The sequence below is a fragment of the Dermacentor albipictus genome, chromosome 2 (assembly GCF_038994185.2).
Source record: "Dermacentor albipictus isolate Rhodes 1998 colony chromosome 2, USDA_Dalb.pri_finalv2, whole genome shotgun sequence".
In the NCBI taxonomy this organism is placed as follows: domain Eukaryota; kingdom Metazoa; phylum Arthropoda; class Arachnida; order Ixodida; family Ixodidae; genus Dermacentor; species Dermacentor albipictus.
In genome coordinates, this window is record NC_091822.1 from 160528842 (window position 1) to 160552875 (window position 24034).

Sequence of the window (24034 nt, forward strand, 5' to 3'; positions counted from 1 at the left end):
CTACTGTGAACCCTGCACCTCACATTTTACCCCTTCCCCCTAATCCTACATTTATTTATTTTGCTTTCAACAAAGACATTTGCACCACCACCCCCTTCTCTTAAATCCTTCGTTCACGTGCCATTGCTCCAGCACTGTGCGTCGTACTAGACAGAAGAACGCTGTGTGTGGTGTATGTGGAGTGCCAGTTCTGCGTTCTATCCCAATGAAAAGCCATGTCATGCGTGCCACCTGTGCATACCTTTGAGACAAAACCGGAAACAGGCGTTATGTGCTTCAGTGGAGAGCGAAAAAAGCCTGTCTTTTGAAGACAGGGTTTTCTTTAGTGACTTCACACAGGTTTGGCATTTATGGGATCTGAATATCTTGTAACCACATGACTTGGAAAAACGAACAGCGCTAAAAACTGGGCCAAACAAAAACAACACAGCGCACTATCGTGTGTCTTCTAGTTTGCAGGCCAGCTTTGTTGCAGCTCAGGTAACAGAGGAGATCACCGTTGCTTTCCAGCCAGATCTTCTAGTAAGTTGTACGGCCACGACTGTATACGAAAGGGGGCGGGGCGGGCACTATTTGGCAAGTCGCCTATCACTCAATCGCGCTTTCGGCGTTGTAGGCATGCCATATGAGTCTATATTTAAAAATACAAGAATGAAGCTTTGCGCTCAAACTTCGATAGCATAATATGATGCAAGTTTCAATCACTTTCAGTGACCTGCGGTCCGACTTGTTTGAAGAGATGTTCGGAAGCAACTTGCGATCATGGTATTCTAGTCATCACACGTCGCATATTATTATTTGATCCCACTCGGGAGTTGAAAGGAGAATATAAAGAGGGAGAGAATGAGCACTGAGTGCGTGTGGGAGGATGCACGGGGACACTATAAGCGCTCTTTTAAGCCGGTGCACTTCAAGTAGTATAATATAGTGCACGAATCGCTTTTCGTGCCAGTGACGGCCACGGTCCGAGTGTCTCTGACTCGAGACCGTTTCTTATACGGGTGTCACACGGCGCACCTTGGATCCCGATCAAGCCAGCTCCGAATCGAATTTATCGGGCGCGGTTGGTTTCTTCGCGCAAGCTGCGACAGGGAGCCAATCGGAGCCTAGTATTTCGATCCGGATTGGGCTTGATCGCGATCGAAAGTGGTCGTGTGACACCCGTATTATTCAAAAGTTTCAAATAACCGTGTACCCCTAAATGATAATAAAATGAATAGGGATGTGTGAATAGTGATTTTTTTAGACTGAATCGAATGCGAATTGAATAATGCCTGAAGTGAATCGAATCAAACATCGAATAGATTTAGAAGAATTAACAGCCGTCATCACGATTAGTATAAAACGATGCTCACATCCTAGTTGCCTTAAAGTTATCAAGTTTACCTCATTGCATAGGATGTTATGAAGCATTGTTTATTAAAAGCGCAAATGGATGATTACGAGCAAACAAGTAGTCTTTTCACATGCACAGGACTCTTTAAGTAAACGCGCATAATCGTTGTAGCCTAAAAACTACGGCTACCTAAGCGACGAAGCCTGCTCTGCTGCCCAAGTTCTCATGTTTTATGTCTATAATAGCTAGGCCCGCCCAGGTGAAAACTTACCGTACGCTTGCTCAAAATTTATGTTTAATTGGATGCAGTTGACGTTTTGAAATATATCCGAGAAATATTCGCCTTTACGAACAGTGACTATTTGATTCGGTCTTCAAATCGAATAGTAACTGTTCGATCTGTTATTCGGAGTAAAGTTTCAAATATTTGTGCACTCCTAAAAATGAATAAAACCACAAGTCAATCAGTGTTCCATACCGTAGCTCGAACCAATGCCTCCTATAATATAGTTATAAGAGGCGTTGCTCGAACACACTAGAATAGATCCTGACCGCAGTCCAGGAAGAAGGATAGAGAATGAAGGCAATCTTGGTAACATTTTGGTTGCGACACTTTCGCAGAATTGCAATACAGAACAAAGGCTTCAGTCGCGTGGAGGACCTTCACATCTGTGACCTACAGCGCCGTGAAATCCGGTAAGTTCACATTTGAGAGCCCCCCCTCCCCAAGGAAGTCCGTGCACGCACAGCCTGGCTGTGATGGCACAGACCCAGCCACACTCAAAAACATGAAAACATGGCCTGAAGAGCCTGGATCAGTTTATAGAATTACTGTACCACCACCAGGGAACAAGAATTGTTGCTCAGTGTCCACGAAAAAATGTGTCCTAGAACACGGCCGCTGGAACCACCACAATTACGATCCTTCACTCTGCCGCAACTTACTGCTGCAGACCAGGTTAAGAAACTGGCGCCATCTCGTGAGAGAGAGCACAGACGCTCAGAAACACGATGATATTCATATATAACTGTAGGTGGCGCATGGTGACTGATGGTGGAAGACTGGTGGTGACTGTGGTGACAACCAACGTGGGAGAAAAAAAAAAAAAGCAATATTCACCCGTATTTAATCTAAACACGGAGTTCGACAGTTCTATAACTAGACTTTTTATCGAAACATTTTTCTCATTATTAACGTTAAAGGCTACTTCGCCTAGATTTCGTGAGTGCGTTTCGTGTGGCTTCGATTGGAACGATTGAAGCCATGTGCAGTTAACCACTGTGCTAGCGTTTTACCACGTTTTGCAGTTTTTACGATGTGAAGTGTTCGCGTACACGCGTTGTTAGCTCAGTTCTGTCTCTTGTAAGGGCTGTGTTGACGTTTGTGATTCGAAGTAGTTAGATGCGTCGCTGAAGGCCGGTCGTCAGTATATAAACTGCGAAACTTGGTGGTGTCGACTGTGCAAATGTGCGACTTCAAGGTATGAGCGCGTGAAAAATGACTGGCTGCAGTGTGCCCGGGTGCAAGAACCGCTCAGAAAGCGGGAAGCCGTTCTATGCCATTCCTTTCGGCCAGTCGGCGCTGGAACGTCGTCGTCGTCTTCGGTGGCTTTTGCGTATGGGCCGCGATAGACCGATCTCAAGAGGTGCCCGGATTTGCGAGGTATACATTTTCTTCTCGACCGTGTTGCGTGACGCACGCCTTATCAGTGGAAGTGACAACTTTCGTTAGTTTCTTGATACACTCTGCCCTAAAATTACGCCGACTTCACGGCAGGATTCAATGATTGTTGGTGAAAGCTTCACAAACGGTGGTACTTGCAGATATGCGTACCGCCTCTGCAACATTACAGCCTTCACGACGGCCGCATTCCGATGGGGGCGAAATGCGAAGAGACCCGCGTGCTTAGATTTAGGTGCACATTAAAGAACCCCAGGCGGTCGAAATTCTGGAGTCCTCCACTACGGCGTGCCTCATAATCAGAAAGGGGTTTTGGCACGTAAAACCCCATAATTTAATTTTTTTTAATTACAGCCTTGGTGCTTATAACAACAGCACTCTGTGTAGCTACACTATTGACAAAGAAAATAAAGCAACTTTATTGTCTCAAAAAAAGGAAGCATGAGAAATTATTAAAAGAATAACTCATTCTGACGGCTCTTTTTTTTTTTTTAAGCGTTAAGCTTGTACCCTGCTTTCAACAAGGCTAGAAAATACTGTTTCGATACTAGTGATCAGTGGTTGAAGAAGGGTTGTCGAGAGCCAACAAACTCAACGTGAATGAAAAGATGATGTTGCCCTGACGAAGACACAATGTTGAAACTCCGAAAACGTCCCTTGTTCGACTACTTTTGGTCACTTCAAGTTTTCACCTTCCTATGTGTGTCTGTCGTATTTTGTGTCGGTACTAATGTCACACATTCTTCAACTCTTCTGTTTTTCAGAACCACTTCACAGATGATCAGTTTGAAAGCTTCCAGTCCAAAGGCAGAAGGAAATTGAAGTACAATGCTGTACCCAGTATATTTCCGTCTGAAGGACAAGCACCAAGCGAGAGCGAACCAACAAGCAATTGTGCACAGCCTAGTCTTAAAACAGAACAAGTTGTGCAGCCTCATGAAGCAGCTCACTGTGACAGAACGCAACGAAGCGATAGCACGGTGCTTTCCACTGATGACTCAGAACCAGGGAATGATGGGCCATCAGACGGCAGTGCAAACCAGACCACTTGTACATCATCCAGTGGCAGTGCGACCCTCGCTAACATTGCGCCGAGTACAAATTTGCCAGTGCAAAGTGCAACACTGCTGGCGCCCTTACAGACTGTGACTGTCGCACCTGTGCAACAGCAGGCCCAGACTACACTTCTCCTTCAGGATACTGGTGCTCCAACTCCTACATGTGCGTGCCGGTTACCATTTCTTAATTCTGCATTTCAATGTGACCTGAATTTCCAGCAGTGCACGTGTCACTTCATTTGCATGCTGCTTGCTTTATTTTGGAGAGAGTTAGTACCTATGCCGCCCAACATAGGAAATTTAAGACTGTGGAAACAAAAAGTCAGCCACATCAAAGGACAGTCAAGAGCTGTGAATTATGGCCAAGTGCTGAACATGCAGTTCAGACGACGCTCCTCCCATAGCAAACATTCATAGTCCTCGCCACCTAAGCCAGCTAGGCGCACTCGTCTGGATTGCAGAATGAAACAATGTGAACCTGAATCTGTAATCAAGCCTGTCAAACAAAAACAAAAAATGCTATTTAATCCTGCCTGTATGTATATATATGCAGAATGTTAACTTAAGCAGCAAATATCGTTAAAGCAGACAGCATGTTTTTGATTGGTGAAATTCTACCTAAATAAGAAAGCTTCAGAAGGTGTTACATTTTACTGTGACAACAGTTGAGAGCTCGAATCTAATATATCTGTTTGTCTTCTCTATCATGCTGTCTCTTCATCTTCAGCTTCACCCTTACCATGCGGTGAAGCAAGGCAATACTTTGCTTATCACTGCTACTAGGGGTCATATGCATACATCGGCAGCAACATGCATTTTATAGCTGAACACCCAAACCAATGAGCTCTCCGTAGTTGCTTCAGGCTTTGGTGCACAACACAGGCTCCAACAATGGTGGTGTTCGTGTATGTTTCTCAGAGGCCAAGATAGGTTATGCTGAAGCTGTAGTTAAAGACAATGTTGTATGTATCACGAATAAGAAGTTCTTGAAATGCTGTCAGTGTTCACTGTTAGATCCTACTGATCGTGCTGTGCAGGAGTTCAGAGCCAGAATAATTTGCTGAAGTCTACTAATATTTGGCTTGCTTTTTTTATGAGGCTGCTGCATATGCTGTACAAGAGTGCTGATTTGGGCTAACTGGTTAACATCAACATATTGAACAAACAGTGCAAACAGGACTTACAGAAGACGAGAACACGGGCATTGCGTTGTCGTCTTTTGTAAGTGCTGTGTCTGAGCTGTTTGTTAAATGTGCCACGTATGTATTGGGTTAACAAAGACAACTGATGTCACATTTTGTTTTAGATCGTTTGTGTAAGGATACCAAAATTGACATAGGTAACAAATTTTCAGAAAAAAGGTACCCAATTTCGGTGAAATATAGTTTTACTCATTCATGTAGCACAGCAATAACTTGATGTCTGGAACACATATTTTACGCATAAAATTCAGTGACTTTGGAGCAGGGCAGATATGCAAGCCACGTTTATTCTTCACATAAATGCATGAAAGCATGATGTCTATTCTTGATGGATAAATTAACTGTTGCATGTTATGGCTATAGCTCTGGCTTTTGAGAAGTATGGATTGCAGCATTATAATCACCAGAACAAAAACAAGAGACTAACATATTTTCTGGTTAATGCATTGAAACAGAAGCCAACAAACATGTTTACAAAAAGCATATTGCAGTTGCAATGTGACCTGTATGCATCTTATTGTGTAATGTGTTTTGCTATCTGTTTTGATTTTCACGCATCTTGTAAGTGTACTGTTTTGTGTTCAAAGTTGTAGGCTCAGGTTCACTTCCCCATTTTTCAGATTCCGTGACATATTTAATCCCTAACCTTGGAGCATACAAGTTGACATCACATGTTGCTGGTGAGTAAACTGGCCGGCAACCAAAACATTCTGGCTGTTTCTTCAGAATGGTAGTAGCTGAGATGAACATGAGGAATAGTCGGCTACACCACACAATACATCAGTATCTGTATAATAGTACTTTGTATGCTACTCAACTAAATTTCGCTTTACTGTAGCCTCTTGAAAGAGCATCCTTTGGCACCAATCTTGCCTGCTTCCATTCCGTGCCTAAAAAGCTCCTCATGAAGAGGCAGTCACCTCCTTTACTGATGGCAAACACAAAGCAATGTCACATCACGGTGTGCACCCAGGTTTGTGACAACATTGCTGTCACATATCAGCAGTAAGAGGAAAGAAGTTCAATAAAACATTACAGCAGAACCAATGCCACAATGAATGCTGATGTTAATGTGATGAGCATTGAAGTTATTAAGTGTACCGTATCGCCACTACAAATACTTGTTATGCATGAGGCATGTATGCAGCTGGGTTCCTCTCTCAAGCTTCCCGCTGAACATGCGGTGCCATGCAGTAGCTGCGCTGCAAAGTTCACGTGAGGCACGTGTGTGAATATAGTTTGTTTTAATGATTTGTTTTTGTCATTGAAGAGTGGCGGGATACCCATTGGCGCATACCTAGTGACCCAAGGTGGAATCAAAATGGTTAACTGAAGAACAGCACACAGCCAGTGGCACATATTAAGTGACCCAAGTTAGTGTGAAAGAGGTTCATTGAAGAGCAACACATTACTCAGTGACCCATGTTGGTTCAACAGTTTGTTTGATACCAAGCTCACAGCAATCTCAGCACAGCAGCCCAATGCTGTACCCATTAGACCATGGACTATCATGTTGCAGAAGTTGGCTACTGTTATAGGTGGTTACGTTGGAAAACGGTTACATATAAAACCCCCTTAAAGTCTGTAAAATTCCAAAGGATGTTAATCGCATTAATACCAGCAGCTGTTTGCTGTCTGCGATGTGTGAGTGGTGTAGATCTCCTGAAATTTTTAGTGTACTAATTACACCAGTTAACCTTCATGCTGTAACTTGCATTGTTTTATTCTGGTGGAATGTCATTGCTTTAGTATTCTAATTTTAATTTCATTTAAATACTAAACGTACGTCTTTGTGTACTGTGCATTTTGTGCATGTTTTAAGAACCTCAGGCAGTCAAAATTGATCAAGAGTGCCTCACTATAGCATGCGCCTCAATATTATCTCGGGATTTTTGCATGTAAGACCCCAGAACCAAATTTTTTGTTGGAATTTCTGTTAACGTTTTCATTACCAAGCCTATTCAAATCAATAAGAGATTTCAATCACCGTTTTCAGCACAATATTCTTTCTGAGGTACTTATTGCTGTTCTGTCGATAATGAAAAGGGCTTTAAAGGGCCCCTCACCACGCCACATGGCAAATTTCCGTTATGCGCTGGAAGTTGTTACGTGCCCTCTAGGGAGCGTTCTGCCGCAAGAATTTTTCAAATCGATTAATAGCCGAGATAAAGATATTTCAGTGCCGCGAACCCATGATTTCAGGAGGCGAGCGGCACTGCCAAGATACTCTCTCCACTTGCCCGAGCTCGATGGTCGCGTAACGCATACGTCATGGGCCCCGCCTTCATTTTTTTACCCCTCGCTTTTTTGCTTCGCGGCGAACTTCCGCTGATGGCGCCGAGCGCGAGCTGTTGCCTTTTTCTCGTTTCGCGCAGCGCACGATTTTTGCGCGCTGTGCACGAGAACACCAAACTGGCTGTATAAGTCAGTGCTACACGAATTCTGAGGTAGACACAAGCAGATAACAGAGCATGATCGCGCACAGGAACAATATAGAAAATGGCATAGTTTCGTAGTCTGCGCGACGTGGGAACAAGCAGACGAAACGGAAGTACATCTCTTGCTGCGGTGCGAAGTAAAACAAACACACACGGTCATTCGGTTTGTGTGTTCGATATTGCTCGAAACTTTAATTCGTCTATTGAAGCACCGGATTATACAAATAACAGATGTTCCCTTGAATAATTCTCAAAGTCACGTGTAACTACGAGCGACGTCACAGCACTGCCATGTACGTAGACGCACTTGCGAGATATGCGTCGACTCTGCGGCTGGGAGCGCGGTGCCCGCTCCGAGAAGGGCAAACGGCGCCCGGTTTGAAATTTCAGCTCTTCCCGCGACGCATAGCAATTTAATACTTAGCAGACACGATCGTTAGCGCGCATAGTATGCGCGGCGCTTGTCAAGCTGAAAATGGCCAGGCCTGATGAGGGAAGGGGCCCTTTAAGAGTAGGTTTCGGTTCTATTTCTGTGGCAAAAAGTGATATTCGTGCAAAATTTGTTAAACTGAGGTATGCTAATTCTGGCGAAAATTCGTGCCTCTTAGAAAAATCTGCGGCTCCTGATTACGGCAGATTAACGTGTCGACTACGGTATCCAAGCGCCAGCAGTAAGTCAAAAAGGACCGAAAGCCCCTGATGAAATGCGGCCCACCGGTCGAAACTGTTGAAACACTTGTTCTGTTTACCTTGTAGCATCGCTCAAGTTCTTTACGTTTGAAAGGTGGCCTGAAAAATTTATCTGCAGCTATATATATATATATATATATATATGTGTGTGTGTGTGTGTGTGTGTGTGTGTGTGTGTGTGTGTGTGTGTGTGTGTGTGTGTGTGTGTGTGTGTGTGAAAGTGAACTTACTGTAGCAAATTGGTCTTCGTGCGCTTTATTTGTTTTAGAGCCTGTTTGACGAATAACGAGAGGTGGAAAGTGTGTGGCGCGCGCGTCGGAGCTGCCGGCGCGGCTGCAGCAACGGTTGCGGCAGATGCGTGGGAGGTGCGGTGACCGCGGCGGCGCTTGTGGAAGGCGTAGTGTGGGGCCGTTTGGCGAAAATGTATGATTTCATAATGTATTCAGCCTAAAGAGCATCGCTGGTAATCCATCCCCATTTGACTGTTGCGGCCCCACGAATTTTTTTCCTCTTAAGCACACTTCAAAGCATCTGCTACGCATCCAACGTGCAGAAATTGTATTTTCGCATTGTTTGAGACAGTTTCAGTTCAGAATTGAGCTCGTTCAGCAGCAGCTGGGGCTCCGCAGAAAAGATTGCAAAGACCTTCCCACTGGAAAACCAGCACCAGAACTTTGGCACCAATACAAAATGTAGAACAGGTGATACTCAAGATGTGAAGCACAAAGTCTAGTAAGGAACGATTAACTGCTGCCAGAAATGCACAACCTTTGTTTGCCTAAAGAAACTGAGTCTCTCAGCCACAGAAAAATGAGCATTGTTGTATGGTTTACTCAGAGAACAGTTTTGTGTGGGATAATTTTAGGCAAGAGTTTTTGAAACATATAATCCATATTTCTTGGAAAGTTTTTTTATCTCAATTTTTTACACATTTAAGGTGGCTACAAAAATGTCAGCTGTGCAAATTTCTGTAATTATTCAGTGAAGGTTTTCTTTCTTGCACTGTATCTATTTGGAAGCACCAAATAGTGTTCTGCAATTTTATAATTCTGCATTATATGCCAAGTCATTGTCTATGGTGTCAAGCAATATTTTTCTTAGACACCTGAAAAATCGTCATTTTCCCATGGTAACAAAAGAGTAAAACTGCAGAACATGTGAACATTTTCCTTTCATGTGAGTATACTAATTTGGTTTTCCCCACATTTTTCAGTACCTGCTTCATCTTTGTTACCCACCGTCGAGCCACAGAAGCAAGCAGTGCCAGTTTGCTCTCAGCCATCCACAGGTAAATGTACTTGTAGTACATGTTGCACTTAGACTGCAGAGCATACAAACAAATCGTCATTAATTTCTGAGAACTATGCATCACATGGTGTTAATTTAGCAACATGATATTTCTCATCATTTCACCGTTGCTTACTCAAGCAATATTGTCTAGACCTTTATTTAGGGTAGTAGAAATGATGGAGAATTCCATTAATATACCAGCAGATATCGTGTTTACCTGCTACTGAATCAAGCATGACAGTCTAATAGGAGGCCGTTTCTTTATATGCACATCGTTATCATTTGCTTTCATGTTTCTCCACCCTAGTGAAGTCAGATTGAAAGTAGTCATATGAAAACCATTATTGTAAACAGACTTTGCGGTAAAAATATTCAGAAATTAAGTCTGTTATGTCATTATCAAATATTTGGTCACTGTTTGGCATGTCTCAATAAGGCAAGTGTCAAACTCTAAAGGCTGGGTGCTGTGACCACAACACTACAAGCTTGTAGCACCCCAGAGTTAGCAGATTCGTAAATTTAAAAGAATTCTCAATACGCGACTCACAGGATCTGTTCCTTTCACAGTGTCCCCTTTCCTGCCTAAGAAGCCCCCCAAGACTGAGAGGGAGAAGGAACTAGAGCGGAGGCTTGACTTGGAGCGCAAGAGACGCCGGAAGGCCGAGATGGAGAGGGACGAGCTGCGTCGTTCTTTGAAGCGTATTTTGGTCGACGACCAAGTGAGAGCGCTTGAGAAGGGGACCATGAGGGGAAGCTCCTGGTCCAGGGAGACAATACAGAAGGCCCTGCAGCTCAAAGTGATGTGTGGGGGCCGTGTGTATGACTACGTAAAGTCATACGTGGTACCACTGCCTGCACAGAGGACATTACAACAGCTTGTGAGACGTATGAGAGCAGCTGATGGAGAGCAAGAGTGCCTTTCTGACGAGTTAATGGAGGCAGCCGATGGAGAGCAAGATTCTCTTTCTGACGAGTTCACGGAGGCAGCTGATGACGAGCAAGAATGTTTTTTTGATGAAATCACAGTATCGGAAGAGGATGATTGAAGGCTTTGTGTCATATTGCGCCATCTTTCTAAGAGCCATATGTCTTATTCTATATGAAGAAAAGGTTACTAGGAGATTTGTGGTTAAGAAAAGAAAGCAGTGTATTATGTTAATTAGTGCCATGGAAAGCAGCTAGAGTCCTCATCTTAATATCATTCTACTAAATTCTACTAAGTGCCTGCAACATATTGTTTTAACTCCACAGCTGTTGTGAACCACATTGCACTTCATATAAGTCTGCAAAGCATTCGTGGAATGTTATTTGAATGTATACGTTGTGAGGCAGATGGCAACAGTAGTGGCTGAAGTTGTCTTACTGGGTATTGTTCAGTCACGACAGGCCTACAGCACAAATTCAGGCTGTAATTCGCTGTTCATGATATCCCACACTGCACAACATGAGGGACATGATGGAAACATAAAAAGGGTCGACTTACAAGTTCCAGATTGTTTTTAATATTCATATGGCACATATTGATAGTTGAAAAAAACACAGATAACATAGTTTGCCCCGTGTGCAGAAAGATATCTTTCTTATGGAGAAAGAAGGAGTGCTCACTCGTAAATACGCACCTTTTTACAAATAAAAACATTTTTGTAGGTCTCCTTTCGTCATGTTCATTATTATTATGGCACTTATTAAGTGATCATGACAAGTCTGCTAATTTACTCAAAAGTCTAATGGTACAATTCTCAAAAGGTTGTGACTGGCTATAAAACTTCCTATATCAAATTCAGAACATTCTCTTGCAAGAACGGTCTCTTGTATCATGATCTATTGAAACCTCTTAGCCTGAAGTACACATGCAAGGCTTTCCTATTAACTTTCATTTCATTTTTTACTTGTATGTTCAAAGGCACCTGAAGGATGGGGAGGGAAGTGGAGCAATTTTAAGAAGGCTAGTTTATTGTAAGAATTAAGTTGAAGTGAATTCGCATGTGCCTGCAAACTGGAAAGGCATGTTAAGTTAGGTGCACCTTCCTCATAAAACAGCTCTGTTAAAGCACTGATTTGTGATACAGCAGTAATTTCGCACCAATCTCCCATTTGCATTAGCTGTTTTCCATAAAAATTTTCTTATTAGACATAATGCTGTAATGATGAATATTTGTGAGTAGCTGTTCATATCATGGAAACATGCAGGGATACGGTGCCGCACATGTTTTATTTATTTATTTATTCATTTATTTATTCCGTGTGCCCTCAAATACAAAAGGCATTTTTATTGTAGAGGGAAGTGGCTTACAGATTAACATTTGCAAAGACATGGTAAGTTATACAATGGCAGTATGAGCAAGGGGACCCATAGAAATCTAATCGAAAAGGGAAATTGAAAAGGAAAAGAAATTAGTCGTAAAACGAACAAATCAAAGGTAGAATGCACCTGCAGAGCACAAAAGAAAGGCATGGTCGTGGTAGAATTGCAATTTAAAAAACAGCAAACAGATTGTCTACACAAGCAATAATCCGTGATAGAAACTATGTTAGCGGGTAGGTGGTTCCAATCCCGTGATCTGTGCTGAATTTAAGACTCCAAAAAGGTGTTGTGATAAGACCCATACCCAACTGTTAATGTGTTCAACTAGTAATGAATGGTATGTAGATGCAGGGATGAGTTCTGCATGTAAGAAATGCAGATAGTGGATTTTATGAAACATGCATAAACAAAAAACTTTGCTGCGTAGTGATAAATGACAGTAATAAAGTGATAAATGGGACAGTAATCAGCCGTATTTCATCTATGTTATGCTGTGTGACAGTAGTTAGCTGCGATAAGATTAGTGTCATTAATCTGAACTAGTTCAAGAGCATTATTTAAGTTATTGTGGTTAAGGCCCCAATTAGCAGCGGCGTATTCCAGTTTGGAATAGACAAGGGTTTAGACGCCATTTTAGCGAGATAATCTAACACTCAATTTGCATTATTCATTATTACGTTGTATGTTTTCCCAAGTTAGATCAGAGGTTAGACACGCCAAGATATCGATAACACAACATGCTTTTCCTGGCATGATGTGTTTCCTAACTTTGACCTGGGTAGAGGCACTTGCAAGAAATGCTAGTTGTCGGAATGACCATCTTTGTAACTTGGACCAGAAGCGGTTATCTCCACTGCCACTGTTCCCGCTTCCACAAACGTCACTCTCCTGTGTGCCTTGAGCAGACTGGATGATCGGCCTCCTACAGAAGCGGGGTTCCTGGGAGCTTGGCCTCGCAACTCATCAGCCGAATCAGCCAATGCAGAAACACTCGTGTAACGAACTTTGGGTAGGTTGTCAAAAGCAATCCGGAGCCCACCACCAAGATGTCCGTCAAATTCCACTATTTTGTTTTGGAACGTTAGACATCGCCAACCACAACTTTTTGTTCGGTATAATGAGCACAGTCGCACGCCAGGCGTGTGGACGAAGTAAATGCTCTACAAGATTAAGTGTCATTCTGAGTTGTTTCCTGTAGCAGCCAGAAGAGAGAAAGAGATGGGGGTGCGCGCTGTCAGACTCTTGGGCGTCAGCCGCGAATGAATGCTCAACAGAAAGGGTTCGCGGCCCGTTTTCGAGTGCGTACGGTTGCAATGCTTTCGGCAACAGTCATCTCAACATCCTCTTAGTTTCTCAACTAGTAATGTATCTTGATTGATTGTCACTTTTGATTCAGTACTGTAATATTGCTGCTTCCTTCTCTCTCATGTTAAATGCATTTGTATTTCTCTTTTCCCTACCAGATGAGGGGGGAGGGGTTTCTGTTGAAACCGACGCGCTGTGCCCGTAATACTGGATGTTACGGCTGCGCAATGCCCCCGCAAAGGGCACTTTTCCGCAGCACTGTCGTGCGTACGCGCGAAGCGCACCTTCGGCAAAACTTCGTGCCGGTAGCCGTTGCATCGAAGTGATGAAAGGTTGCTTTCGATCGAGGTGTTCACACCAACTAGCGGTATGTAGTTGAGTCTTTGAAGTTTCTTGGTGTCTATACTCCCAAAGCGAAAAGTAACCACTTTGTGCTAGTTCCTGTGAGCTGGCCCGCGTCGTTGGCCAGGGCTGACGGGTTCTCAATGTGGAACCATTTCAATCGGAGCATCCCTCTCGAAGCTAACACGCCACCGATAGGAAAATGTCGCTCAATAGGATTAATTTTGTTATGCATTTCTTGTTTTGTCGGGCGGCGAGGGACCGCCGGCGCTTGGTCTGGCAATCGCTGAATGACATAGCCGCCGTGGCAGGTCCAGTCAAGTTTGGTAACGACCGTAACATAAACGTATAAGACAGAAAAGGTAAAACGGTCGTAAGGAAGCACCTTCGTATGTGCCTGCTGAGAGCTTACTGAAAACCATTGGGAATCGGTCAAGTACTCTAGCAAAGCTGTATCTTTAATTTATTCTTGGCGAAGGAGAACAATTCTTGCCGGAGAAAATCAGAAGTCCGATTCGGCCCTCTTTTCGTTTTTTTTTCTTTCATTTCATGCCGTTACGTCCGTGGCTGTCAGTTTGACGTCTAGATTTCAAAGCGACTTCCATTATTTTTTACCCGTTACGGTGCGAGAAAAATGTTCCTGAAAGTTCGTACTTGGAATGTTTGGCTCGAATGCAATGTATTGTTTACTAATTGTTTATCAATTAAGGGGATCAGTCCCCCTTTATCGACAAACAATTAGCGAGACTCGAGTAGACGCTATGAAATTCCGTGATGGGCCGGCGAGTAGGTGCGAAAACTTCAGGCCCGCGTCGCAAACCCGTCCCATGTTCTTGGCGTCTTTTCGAGCTTGTCATCGCTCCTTGCACGCTAACATTGTTATCGCGTAGGCGTGATTTACCAGCACAGCTCCGTGCTCATTTATGCCGTCACCCTCTACCTTACAGAAATCCATAAGGAAGGCTTAAGTGTGGCGTAAAGGAAATCTCCATGAAGGACTGAAACAAGAAAGGCGTACGTACACGGGAGTCTCGAAAGTATACGGGAGTCGAGGTCGAGGGTTCGTAGTCGTATACCAGTGCAGGCCTTACCAGCGTGCACTCCGTTCCCTCCGGATACACTAATGTTGCGATGTGTGCAGTGCTGCTAACGCGTAACACAATCGCGTAATAGGTCACTCTTAACGGTGGACTCGCGGAAGGACGCTTATGACGCTCTATGTAGTCTCGTAAATCGTCCTTTCGTTTCCGGCCTCCGGAAGCGCAATATAAGACGGGGCCGACGGGGGATGTCGCCGAATTGTTACGAGGTCCTGTTTACGTCATGCATCCGGAGACGTAAACTTCGCAACAACATACGCCTTGTTGCGCGCTTAACTCGCCTCCGTCTCTGTCCCACTGTCGAGATTTATCGCCTACATACACATACATATGGGGCCACCTTGTCCCGAATCTTGTTCCGGAAGGCGTACGTCACCGCTTACGCGTATACACGCACACCTATGCAGATACGCGCTAGCTGCGCTTTCATTTTCTCGAACGTATATGGCAACCGACATACGTAGCAGTACATTGCCCGCTGTTTACTCTGCCCGCAGAGGAAGAACTATGCGTCCATTGTGTAAGGCCCGAGGTGTTACGTATTGTGCCCTGTCGCGCGATAAGTTATTTATAAGCTCCCGAGTGCATACACGGGGGTGCTGTATGCAGCAGAAAAGACTAAGGTGGTGGTGGAGGAGGTGCGGAGAAGGGGGGGGGGGGGGGGTGGAGGCAAATGGCGCTAATCTTGTTGGGCGTTGGGCAACAATGCCCTGTTTTCCCTTTCAATGCGCGACTCGCTTTCGTTGGGGAGAGCTACTTTCGGCTTCTCTGTGCGGGCCCCGCCCTTTGGACCTAGCGGGAGTCGCTTCCCCTTGTCACCTTTATGTCGCCTTCCTTTGTGCGGCACCATGCTAATTTCGCGCTGCTGTGTATCGCGCCAACTGGCCGAGCTATTTATCGGTTCAGTCGCACCGAAATATTCTTTGCTACGTAGCAAACGAGGGCGTTGGAGGCATAAGAAGATACTGACTCTCAAGATGGTAGATGAACAGAAATATTCTATCCTTTCATTCAGGTATATATATATATATATATATATATATATATATATATATATATATATATATATATATATATATATATATATAGTATTCTCTTCTGCATATATATATGCAGAAGAGAATACTATGGTATAACCGAGGGACCCGATTTTTATTAAGCATCATAAGAACCCAACAAACATTGACACCAATGACAACGTGGTGGAAATTACTTGCACTTACAACATGAATAAAAGAAATGATAAATTAATGGAAATCAAAGTGGTTCGAAAACAACTTGCCGCAGGTGGGGAACGATCCCACGTCTTCGCATTACGCGCGCGATGCTCTACCAATTGAGCTACCGCGGCGGCGTTTACCCTTTCACTTTCTTGGGTATTTCTGTTTCCTACTAGGACCCTGGGAGTGTTAGCCAGCGCCACCACTCACATACTTTGGCAGCGGATGTCAATAAATCCACGCATGCTCCACTTTCATCCACTTTGATTGCCATGAATTTATCGTTGCTTTAATTAATTTAGTAAGTACAAGTAATTTCCCCTATGTTGTCCTTGGTGTCAATGTTTGTTGGCTTCTTCTGATATGCTAAACAAACACACACACCCACACACACACACACACACACACACACACACACACACACACACACACACACACACACACACACACACACACACACACACACACACACACGTACGTCGTCGTAGTTCCTATGCATTTGTCTCTGCGTTCTGGCCTCGTGTGGGAATGAGAAGGACTAATGGTTATTCCGGGTCAATTCGTTCGAACACCGGGTCCGACCATGGACTAACGTAGAAAAGACAGTCGAGGCCTTCGAAATCATTCGTTATAGAGGTCATGAATTCGCTGTAAAAATAGCGCACCGCACAGCTCACAACAGATCTGGGACATAATTATCCCTTCGTTATACAGGCCATGTCGTTGTATAGCGGCGCTCGACTGTATATGGAGCTCCGCAGTCCGATTTTCTTTCCCCAAACCCAATTCCGCAAGTGGTACTCGATATATCACTTACAATTTTGTCGTAACAGTATGGCGGTTGCTGCAAGACGAAGAAGGGAAGAACGACGAATCTGGGGCGTCGGCAGCACATTCCGTGGTGGCTGTCCTCCTGGACGGTCATCCTCGCGCCTATACCACCTGTAAATGAACGCCTCTCATTCGTGCCATTTTCTTGGTGAAGGTGCGAGTTATCCGACAACTCAAGACGATGCTCGAACCTCCTTGTCCTGGCTTAAACCGCAGGCGAAGAAATAGAAAAGGCAGGAGGGTTAACAAGGCGCAAGTTTCTGATTTGCTGCCCCGCAGGGGGGTTGGGGAAAGTCGGGATTGAGAGAAGGAAGGAAAGAAGGAAGGAAGGAGGGAAGGAGAGAGAGAGTGAGAGAGAGAGAGAAATAATTAGTAATTATACGTTCGCTGGCTCCGGTTAATTGCAAAAAGCACAGTAATGCGTTAATTCACGATCCTCTGATGGTACTACGAGTCACGTATGTGTTAACGACTATCTCTTCCAGCTGAAGTCGGTCGTCGAACTTGAGCAGAGTTGCGAGACAAATGTTTGCACGGCCTGAATAGAATGCAGCCTTCGCTGGGGCTTCTGTTATTCGAAGCTCATAATAGAAGCAACGTGTAAAGCGAGTACCCGCATAACCTAAGGGCGCGCAGGAGAAGCAGAAGCTATCGCAATGAGTGAAGGGTGGAGAGGCGAACAAATGGAGCAGCGTTAAAGAATATAAAGTCGACAATGTGTGAGATTAGGATTATGTACACCGTCACGATCGCACCAAGAACGTGGCGATAAGTAGGACTGTGGACTGTTCACTGTGGCATAAGTAGGACGTGCTTTATGATTGATACGCGGAATTCAATACAGCTGTGTCCACCGACTCCAATACAGTCACGAAGTGTATTTAGTACTTACTCCCCTTGTTTACTGGTGATACACTATACTAACTATACTAAAGCTGTCCCACATCGGTCATGTGACGTTTTAGCGAACAACGTCACGAGCCCAAATGCGCGCAAATGTTTGAAAGTGCTCTCCAGTGTCTGGGCGCCCATTTGCGTTCGCAATCGACTTTCGAGCTACGCACAAACTTATCTCTTGCTGCAAAACACGGCTACATATACCAAGAAAAGGAACGCGCAGTTCAACGAAAGGATGTTCCAACCGCGAATGCATATATCCTACTTTTGGCTTAACGACCCGTACGTAGGCACTTTCTCAAAAGGATTAGCGCCGCGATGCCGCCCCGGACAAAACGCCAAGGAAAGGAAACGCTTCTTTTCGCACACACTTCCTCCTCCCTCTCGCTCAATAACGTTCGCTTGCAAAGTTCGCATGCGAACTACTAAGCCCTCTCTGACCGCGCGCTGTTCGGTGATGGCGTGGTACGGTCGGCCGGGGCGAACGGCGATCCCGTTATATCCAGGCACGGTGGATTGCTGGTGTTGCGGGGTCAGTGATCGACGTATGTAGTGCACACACACTTCGCAACGGCGTCCGCCAGCCGCACCCTTTCGTGTGGCGCCGTGCGCGTGCATAATACTTTCGCGAGCTTCCGGCGACCGTGTTATGGCCGGATTACGTAACAGCGCCATCGTCGTGGAAAAAAAAAAGGTGACGGAACCGTGAAAAGGGTCTTTTGTGGCACCCTTCCGCGCCTCCCTTCCTCGCCGGTAAAAGGCACGCGCGTGCGAGTCGTATAACGCGCTTGCCGGGGGGGTGCTTGTTGCGTGTTTGCGTGCGACGCGTGGGTCCGAAGAGAAAATAGGTGGGCGCGGGTTTTGCTTCTTTCTTTCTTTCTTTTCCTCGGTGCAACAGTGTCGGCGCCCTGGGTTGGCTGCCATTGGAGAGGAAAACGAATGTCGCTTGCACAGTAAAGTGGAAAGTTGGGCTAGTTGGTGAGTGATCATCATACCTTGCTGGTGAAGCAGCGCACAGACACGGACACAGTGAAGACAAACAGGAAAAGACGACACTCGCTGCACTCGCAACTATTTTTTCAACTGTTTGTCTTCACTGTGTCCGTGTCTGTGCGCTGCTTCACCAGCAAGGTATGATGGTCGCTTGCACACTTGCGAGTCGTGATTGTTTGCAGACAAATTGGCTCGACGGAACGAATGCACATTGCTCGCACTTGAACGTGTTGTTCTCTTATATTGCCGGTTTTGGCGGAAAAGTGGCAGGTGGATTTTTTTCAGAACGCTACGCTGCACATACGGGCATCTGTGCATTGCTTTCGCCGTGGTGCAGAGCTGCACTCATCTTTGCCTGGTGAGATTGTAAACGGCGACAGCGCTATACGTATGGTGGCTATGGTCTCGCGAGGGGACGCTTGTATACGTTCTGTGTGGCTGGCCCTCGACACAGCGAGCAGCGACGATAGCTCGGGAATGTATTGTCTCGCGCTACTCACAGACCACTGTAGAGCGATCCATCTTGAAACGCCGACCGCCAGCCGAGGGCGACGGACAATGGACCTGCGCAACGAACAATGCCTAGAGTTACTGTGTTATCTAGCTGCAGGGCTACCGAAAGGGAGCCCCTAGAGTAATTCTAACTTAGCCGTTAACGTACGTCCATCATGCTGCTCGTTTTGTTTTTGTTCTTTCTCCTTTTATTCCCTTTACTCCTTTCCCCAGCACAGGGTAGCCAGCCGCTCTTACACTGGCTAACCTCCCCGTCTTTTTCTTCCTTTTTTGTCTCTCTCTCTGCACGTGATCCACGTGCTGTGGTATATACATATAGCGTGCAGGGTGATCGTGATCTGCTGTTATAGCGTGTCTGTGCCGCCTCTCCACTTTCTTCCTATCTTTCTACATTCCCCACACTCTAAACATGTTTACACCCTTACGGGTGTTTTTGACGCGCGGTAGCACCCTTACCGTCAGAGCTCTAAAAAGTTTTATAGAGGACAACAGCGGAGCTCTGACGAGACGTGCGATGACAAAAGACGTAGTTGAAAACTATGTAAACATTCTGACAGCCTTGGGTGCACAGAAATATCCGACAAGAGAATTTCACAGGGAGAGATAGGAAACTCTCCTGTCGGATATTTATATGTGCCCAAGGCTGTCAGAATGATTAAATAGTTTTCAACTACGTCTTTTGTTATCGCACGTCTCGTTAGAGCTCCGCTGCAGCGGAGCTCTAACGAGACGTAGAGGACGACATGTCGTCCTCTACAAATGTGTGTAAGGCCCTAACGATAAGGGTGTTGCAGTGCGACAAAGAAAACACCCTTAAGGGTGTAAAAATGCTTAGAGTGCAACGTATAGGGTAGCAAACCGTACCTTAAAATCCAGGATAACCTTCCCATCATTCCCCTTTCATTCGTCCTTTCTGTCTTTCTCTAACCCCAGTCATCCAGTCAATCAAATCAGCGGCAGAAAAACCTGCGGCGTGGCTGCGTATACACGTACCTTCGCCGCGCGTGATACCCTCTCTCCGAAACGCAAATGGCCAGCCCGGCCCGCGCTTTGCGTTTCATTCACGCTTCGCGCGCATACTACATAGCGCACGCACTTGGCGCGTGAAACGTGCGCGGCTTCAAACGGGGGGAGTGTCGCACGCTGACCCTGTTTCCTGCACGCCTCGCGGTCGCGCGGCTGCCTGACACGCGCGTGCTCGCTGCGGAGGCGTGAAAGGCGCGCTCGCGGATCGACGACCTAGATGCGTGCGAACCAAAGCGGCGGCGAGCTCCCGTAGCGCGGGATATGGAACCTACTTTCCATTGGACCGCTGGCCTCTGCGAACGCGGCTGTGTCGTTGAATGTGCGCGCAAGACTAGCGTGCGGAGGCCGCGGCCGACGATTTCTTTTTTTTTTTTTTTTCGTGACTCGGTCGCATGCGTCATGGGCTGCGAAGACGGCGCGTTGTAGACTTATAACGTGCCCCGCGGCATTATAGATGCAAGAAATCCGTCGCGGTTCCGGTAGAATTGTCAGAAGAGGACGACTCGCGCTGGTTGTTGGGCCCCGGAGGTGTATATGGGAAGGGCGACTTGTTCCGATTGGGTATTGAGGCATGACCAATATAAAGCCATCGGGGGACCGTATTTTGTAAGAATTAGTTTTTTTATCGTCGGTTCTTTGGCGCCGTTCTTCGCTTCATCGGAGGCCGTCGCCATCAACGTTACTGTCGGTAACAGCCACTCGGGACGACTTATGCACGTGGTTAGAAATTGAGAACAGAAAATAGAACGGACCGTTCACCGGTTACGGCCCCGTGGCCGCAGCATAGGGTGTTTCGATGCCAGCGCCGCTGCATTGAAGAGTAGGCAGGGCTGTCGCTAGAGAGTACGAGAACAGCAGCACGTAAACGCTTTAGCCTTAGGTTAGTTTAGTCAATTCTGTCACGCACGTCCTTTATCTCTTATGCGTATAGCTCTTTCGTTAGTTAAAATAGAGAAGTGTGGAAACGTTTGTCGGGGCCAGTTGCACCTCATACAATTCGTGCGCAGCCTCTTTTCACGCGCACCGGCCGCCATTTCGCTCCACCTCGGATGCTATTATCGACCACATAAGTGCACGCGTGTAGCGTGCACGATGCACGTTATCAGTCTACATAGCCAGGTTGAACTATGTGCGAAAGTCTCTGCAGCTTCCACGAATGGCCATGCACTAGAGTGCACGTATACAAGAAAGAAACAGCGCTGGCAACACGCAGTCGTGAAGCACAAGTGACAGTTGCAATGTGAAACAAGCTTTACTGCGCCGCCCGTTCTGACATCTCAAGGGAGAGAAGACAGCGTCTTTTCCGAAGAAGAACCTGAGAAAAGCGCGAACGGTGAAGAAAACTCGGGGAGAGGGAGGGAGGGAGGGAGGGAGGGAGGGGTGGAAGGCGAAGCAATTTCAATCGCCCTCCGCTGCCCGAACGTGCACGCAACGGTCGCCACCCGCTTTTGCTTTCGCCCCGGCACGCCAAGCATCGCACGCACTCTCCCACAGGTGCAGTGCAGCGCTGCACTGCACGACACGCATGCGCAACGCATCGCCATGCCGCGGTCGCCACGCATGTCTGGGCACGCGTTCAACCCCCGCGCAAGGTGTTCAGCCAGGCTGCGTCCCGACGGCCAACGGCGGCTGCAGGTGGCCGCGCTGGCGTTGACGCGCTCGGATGACCGTCCCTCCTCCCCCCCTCTCCCCCCCTCAGCGAGACACCTGAGTCAGCGCACGGGAGCTGGCGGGACCGGAGGCATGACACTCGCCAGCCACACAAGCACTCCCTGCCCAGGTGCGGGCGCCACCGCCAACTGACTCTTTAAAACTCCTCGCGTATCATACTATGTGCTGGCATGCGTGGCAGACCGGCCGCACGTGTCCCCCCCCCCCCCTCCCCGTCACAGGTAGATTTGTCTTCGTGCACGTGCAGTGCGTCGAAGTGCGTCACTAACTGCCGCCCGATGACCTCGGGGACAATGCTCGCACGCGCTGCAGGTGCCACGAGTACGGCGACGGCACATAACGACTGCCACCTTGAACTCGCACGTCGTTGCTGAAGAAGCGAAGGCTGCGTACCTCTCAGGTTTTCTTGTACAAGGTATTGCAATGCCGATGTGAAAGCAATAACATTTTGGTTTGGTTTATCAGCAAGTTATTTCACTTTACAGCGCTAGCTTGTTAAGCGTGTACACTTTCCAGTTCTCGTGACTATACTGTTACGGGTGTTGACAAATTGGGTTTATCACCGTCGCGTTTCCTTGTCAGAAGAGAGAAAAAGAAAAAAAAAGCGTCAATAACATCCGCTCGTTGTCCCAGACAGCATTCAATCTTGGGTCCGCAGTGTGCGAATATTCGTGCCTTGTTCCTGTTCCTCTTCCTTATTGAAATGGCGAAACCCACTCTGGGGGATCAGCCGTAATCATGGCGTCGTCGTCGCCGAGTTACCTATCGCTGCATATTTTGGGTTCAGCACTCTCAATCAGGGCTTAGTTTGCGTGCTGTCTTTCTATTTAGAAACATTTATTTGTATTTTGTTATTATAAACAGTGCGCGTCCTATATAACTGCGTATTACATCTGGTGCAGTACGGATGCCGGTGTTTGATGCTCTGAAGTTGGAATACTAGGAGGAGGTAGTTCAAATTAATTTTTTTCGACGCACGTACATAAAGGGGCATTGTTACGTCTCAACACGGCCAAAGGCGTTAATGAGACGTTGCCCACGAGGCGCCCCCCAAAAATCCATCAGCGCCTACTAAGAAGTCAACTTAGCGTTGACACCGACTGCTGAGCACTGTCTAAGAAACTCTTCTCCAAAGAAGAACAATTCCTATGACAGAAACGACAGTAGCTCAGAGTGGTGCCTCCCCAGAAGTGGAAATAGAGCGCGGTGACGATGCCCTGCGGCAACTGCCTCGCACCGGTTACGCCATAGACAAAAGGCCCCCGCAGCAATTAAAAGTCGCGCAAAGCGGCCACGTGAGCAGCGACCACATCTGATAAAGCGGTTATCTCCAAGGCCACGGAAACCAGTATGTACGGTCCTCCAAAACACCCTGGCAACGACGCATTGCAGCAGCACATGTTTATTGGATTCCTGAAAGGGGCAAATTGGGACACAGCGAAGGTGGGACTATAAACCCCACCGATCTAGCCTGTCCCGAGTTGGAAGCACTTGCCACCCTAGACGCCACGTGAAGTCGCGTAGGTGGCAAGGCAGAAATGACGCCGTTATCGCATCCCACGATACATTATTGGAACGTGTGCGGCACGCTGGAGGAACTAGAGCAAGCAGTGAGGCTGACATTGTATCCACAACACGGTTTTCCAGAACGTCTACATCAGGACATGCCTGTTGTATGTGGCGATAATATGACACGGCCGAAGAGTAAAATGCAGGTGCGCTTAACACTGGTTGTCCGCGATTTAAGTGCACGCCCCGTAACATGTAACGAATTTTTGTTCCAAGGAAATAGCAGGCCAGTTCACGCGCAGGACACTGATCAGGCTTTAAAACAGACGGAGCAGAAATCGCACGCCGAGCAGCCGGCAGCGGACAGACACTGATGGGAACGCAAACCCACCGCGAGTGCGTGCTTGTCCAAGCGTCTCGCGACAGACGAGTTCTGTACGGCCCGACCAGAAGAAGCAACCAAAAAGGGACTGCAAGGACCTAGTAAGCCGTAGTGGTGGCTCTACGTGACAAACGTACCACACTTGGCCGCAAAATAGAGACTGTGCTAAGCACTTTCTTTCTAATAGGGGCAAATCATACCCTTGAACATCTTGAATACTTCGTCTTACATCTTCAAGAATTGAG

At 46.5% G+C, this 24034-nt stretch overlaps 1 protein-coding gene and 1 non-coding gene across 2 annotated transcripts; one reads left to right on the forward strand and one right to left on the reverse strand.

The window, feature by feature from the left end:
• The first annotated feature begins 2429 nt into the window (after positions 1 to 2429).
• On the forward strand, positions 2430 to 11345 carry LOC139056190 (uncharacterized). Its single transcript, XM_070534203.1, has 5 exons — positions 2430 to 2999; positions 3782 to 4238; positions 5898 to 5957; positions 9619 to 9693; positions 10263 to 11345. The coding sequence occupies exons 1-5, from the start codon at positions 2835 to 2837 to the stop codon at positions 10739 to 10741; spliced, it is 1236 nt and encodes a 411-aa protein (XP_070390304.1). The 5' UTR covers positions 2430 to 2834; the 3' UTR covers positions 10742 to 11345.
• A 4681-nt stretch (positions 11346 to 16026) lies between these two features.
• On the reverse strand, positions 16027 to 16098 carry TRNAT-CGU (transfer RNA threonine (anticodon CGU)). The gene has a single exon. It is a non-coding gene; the product is annotated as a tRNA-Thr (tRNA).
• Positions 16099 to 24034: the final 7936 nt, after the last annotated feature.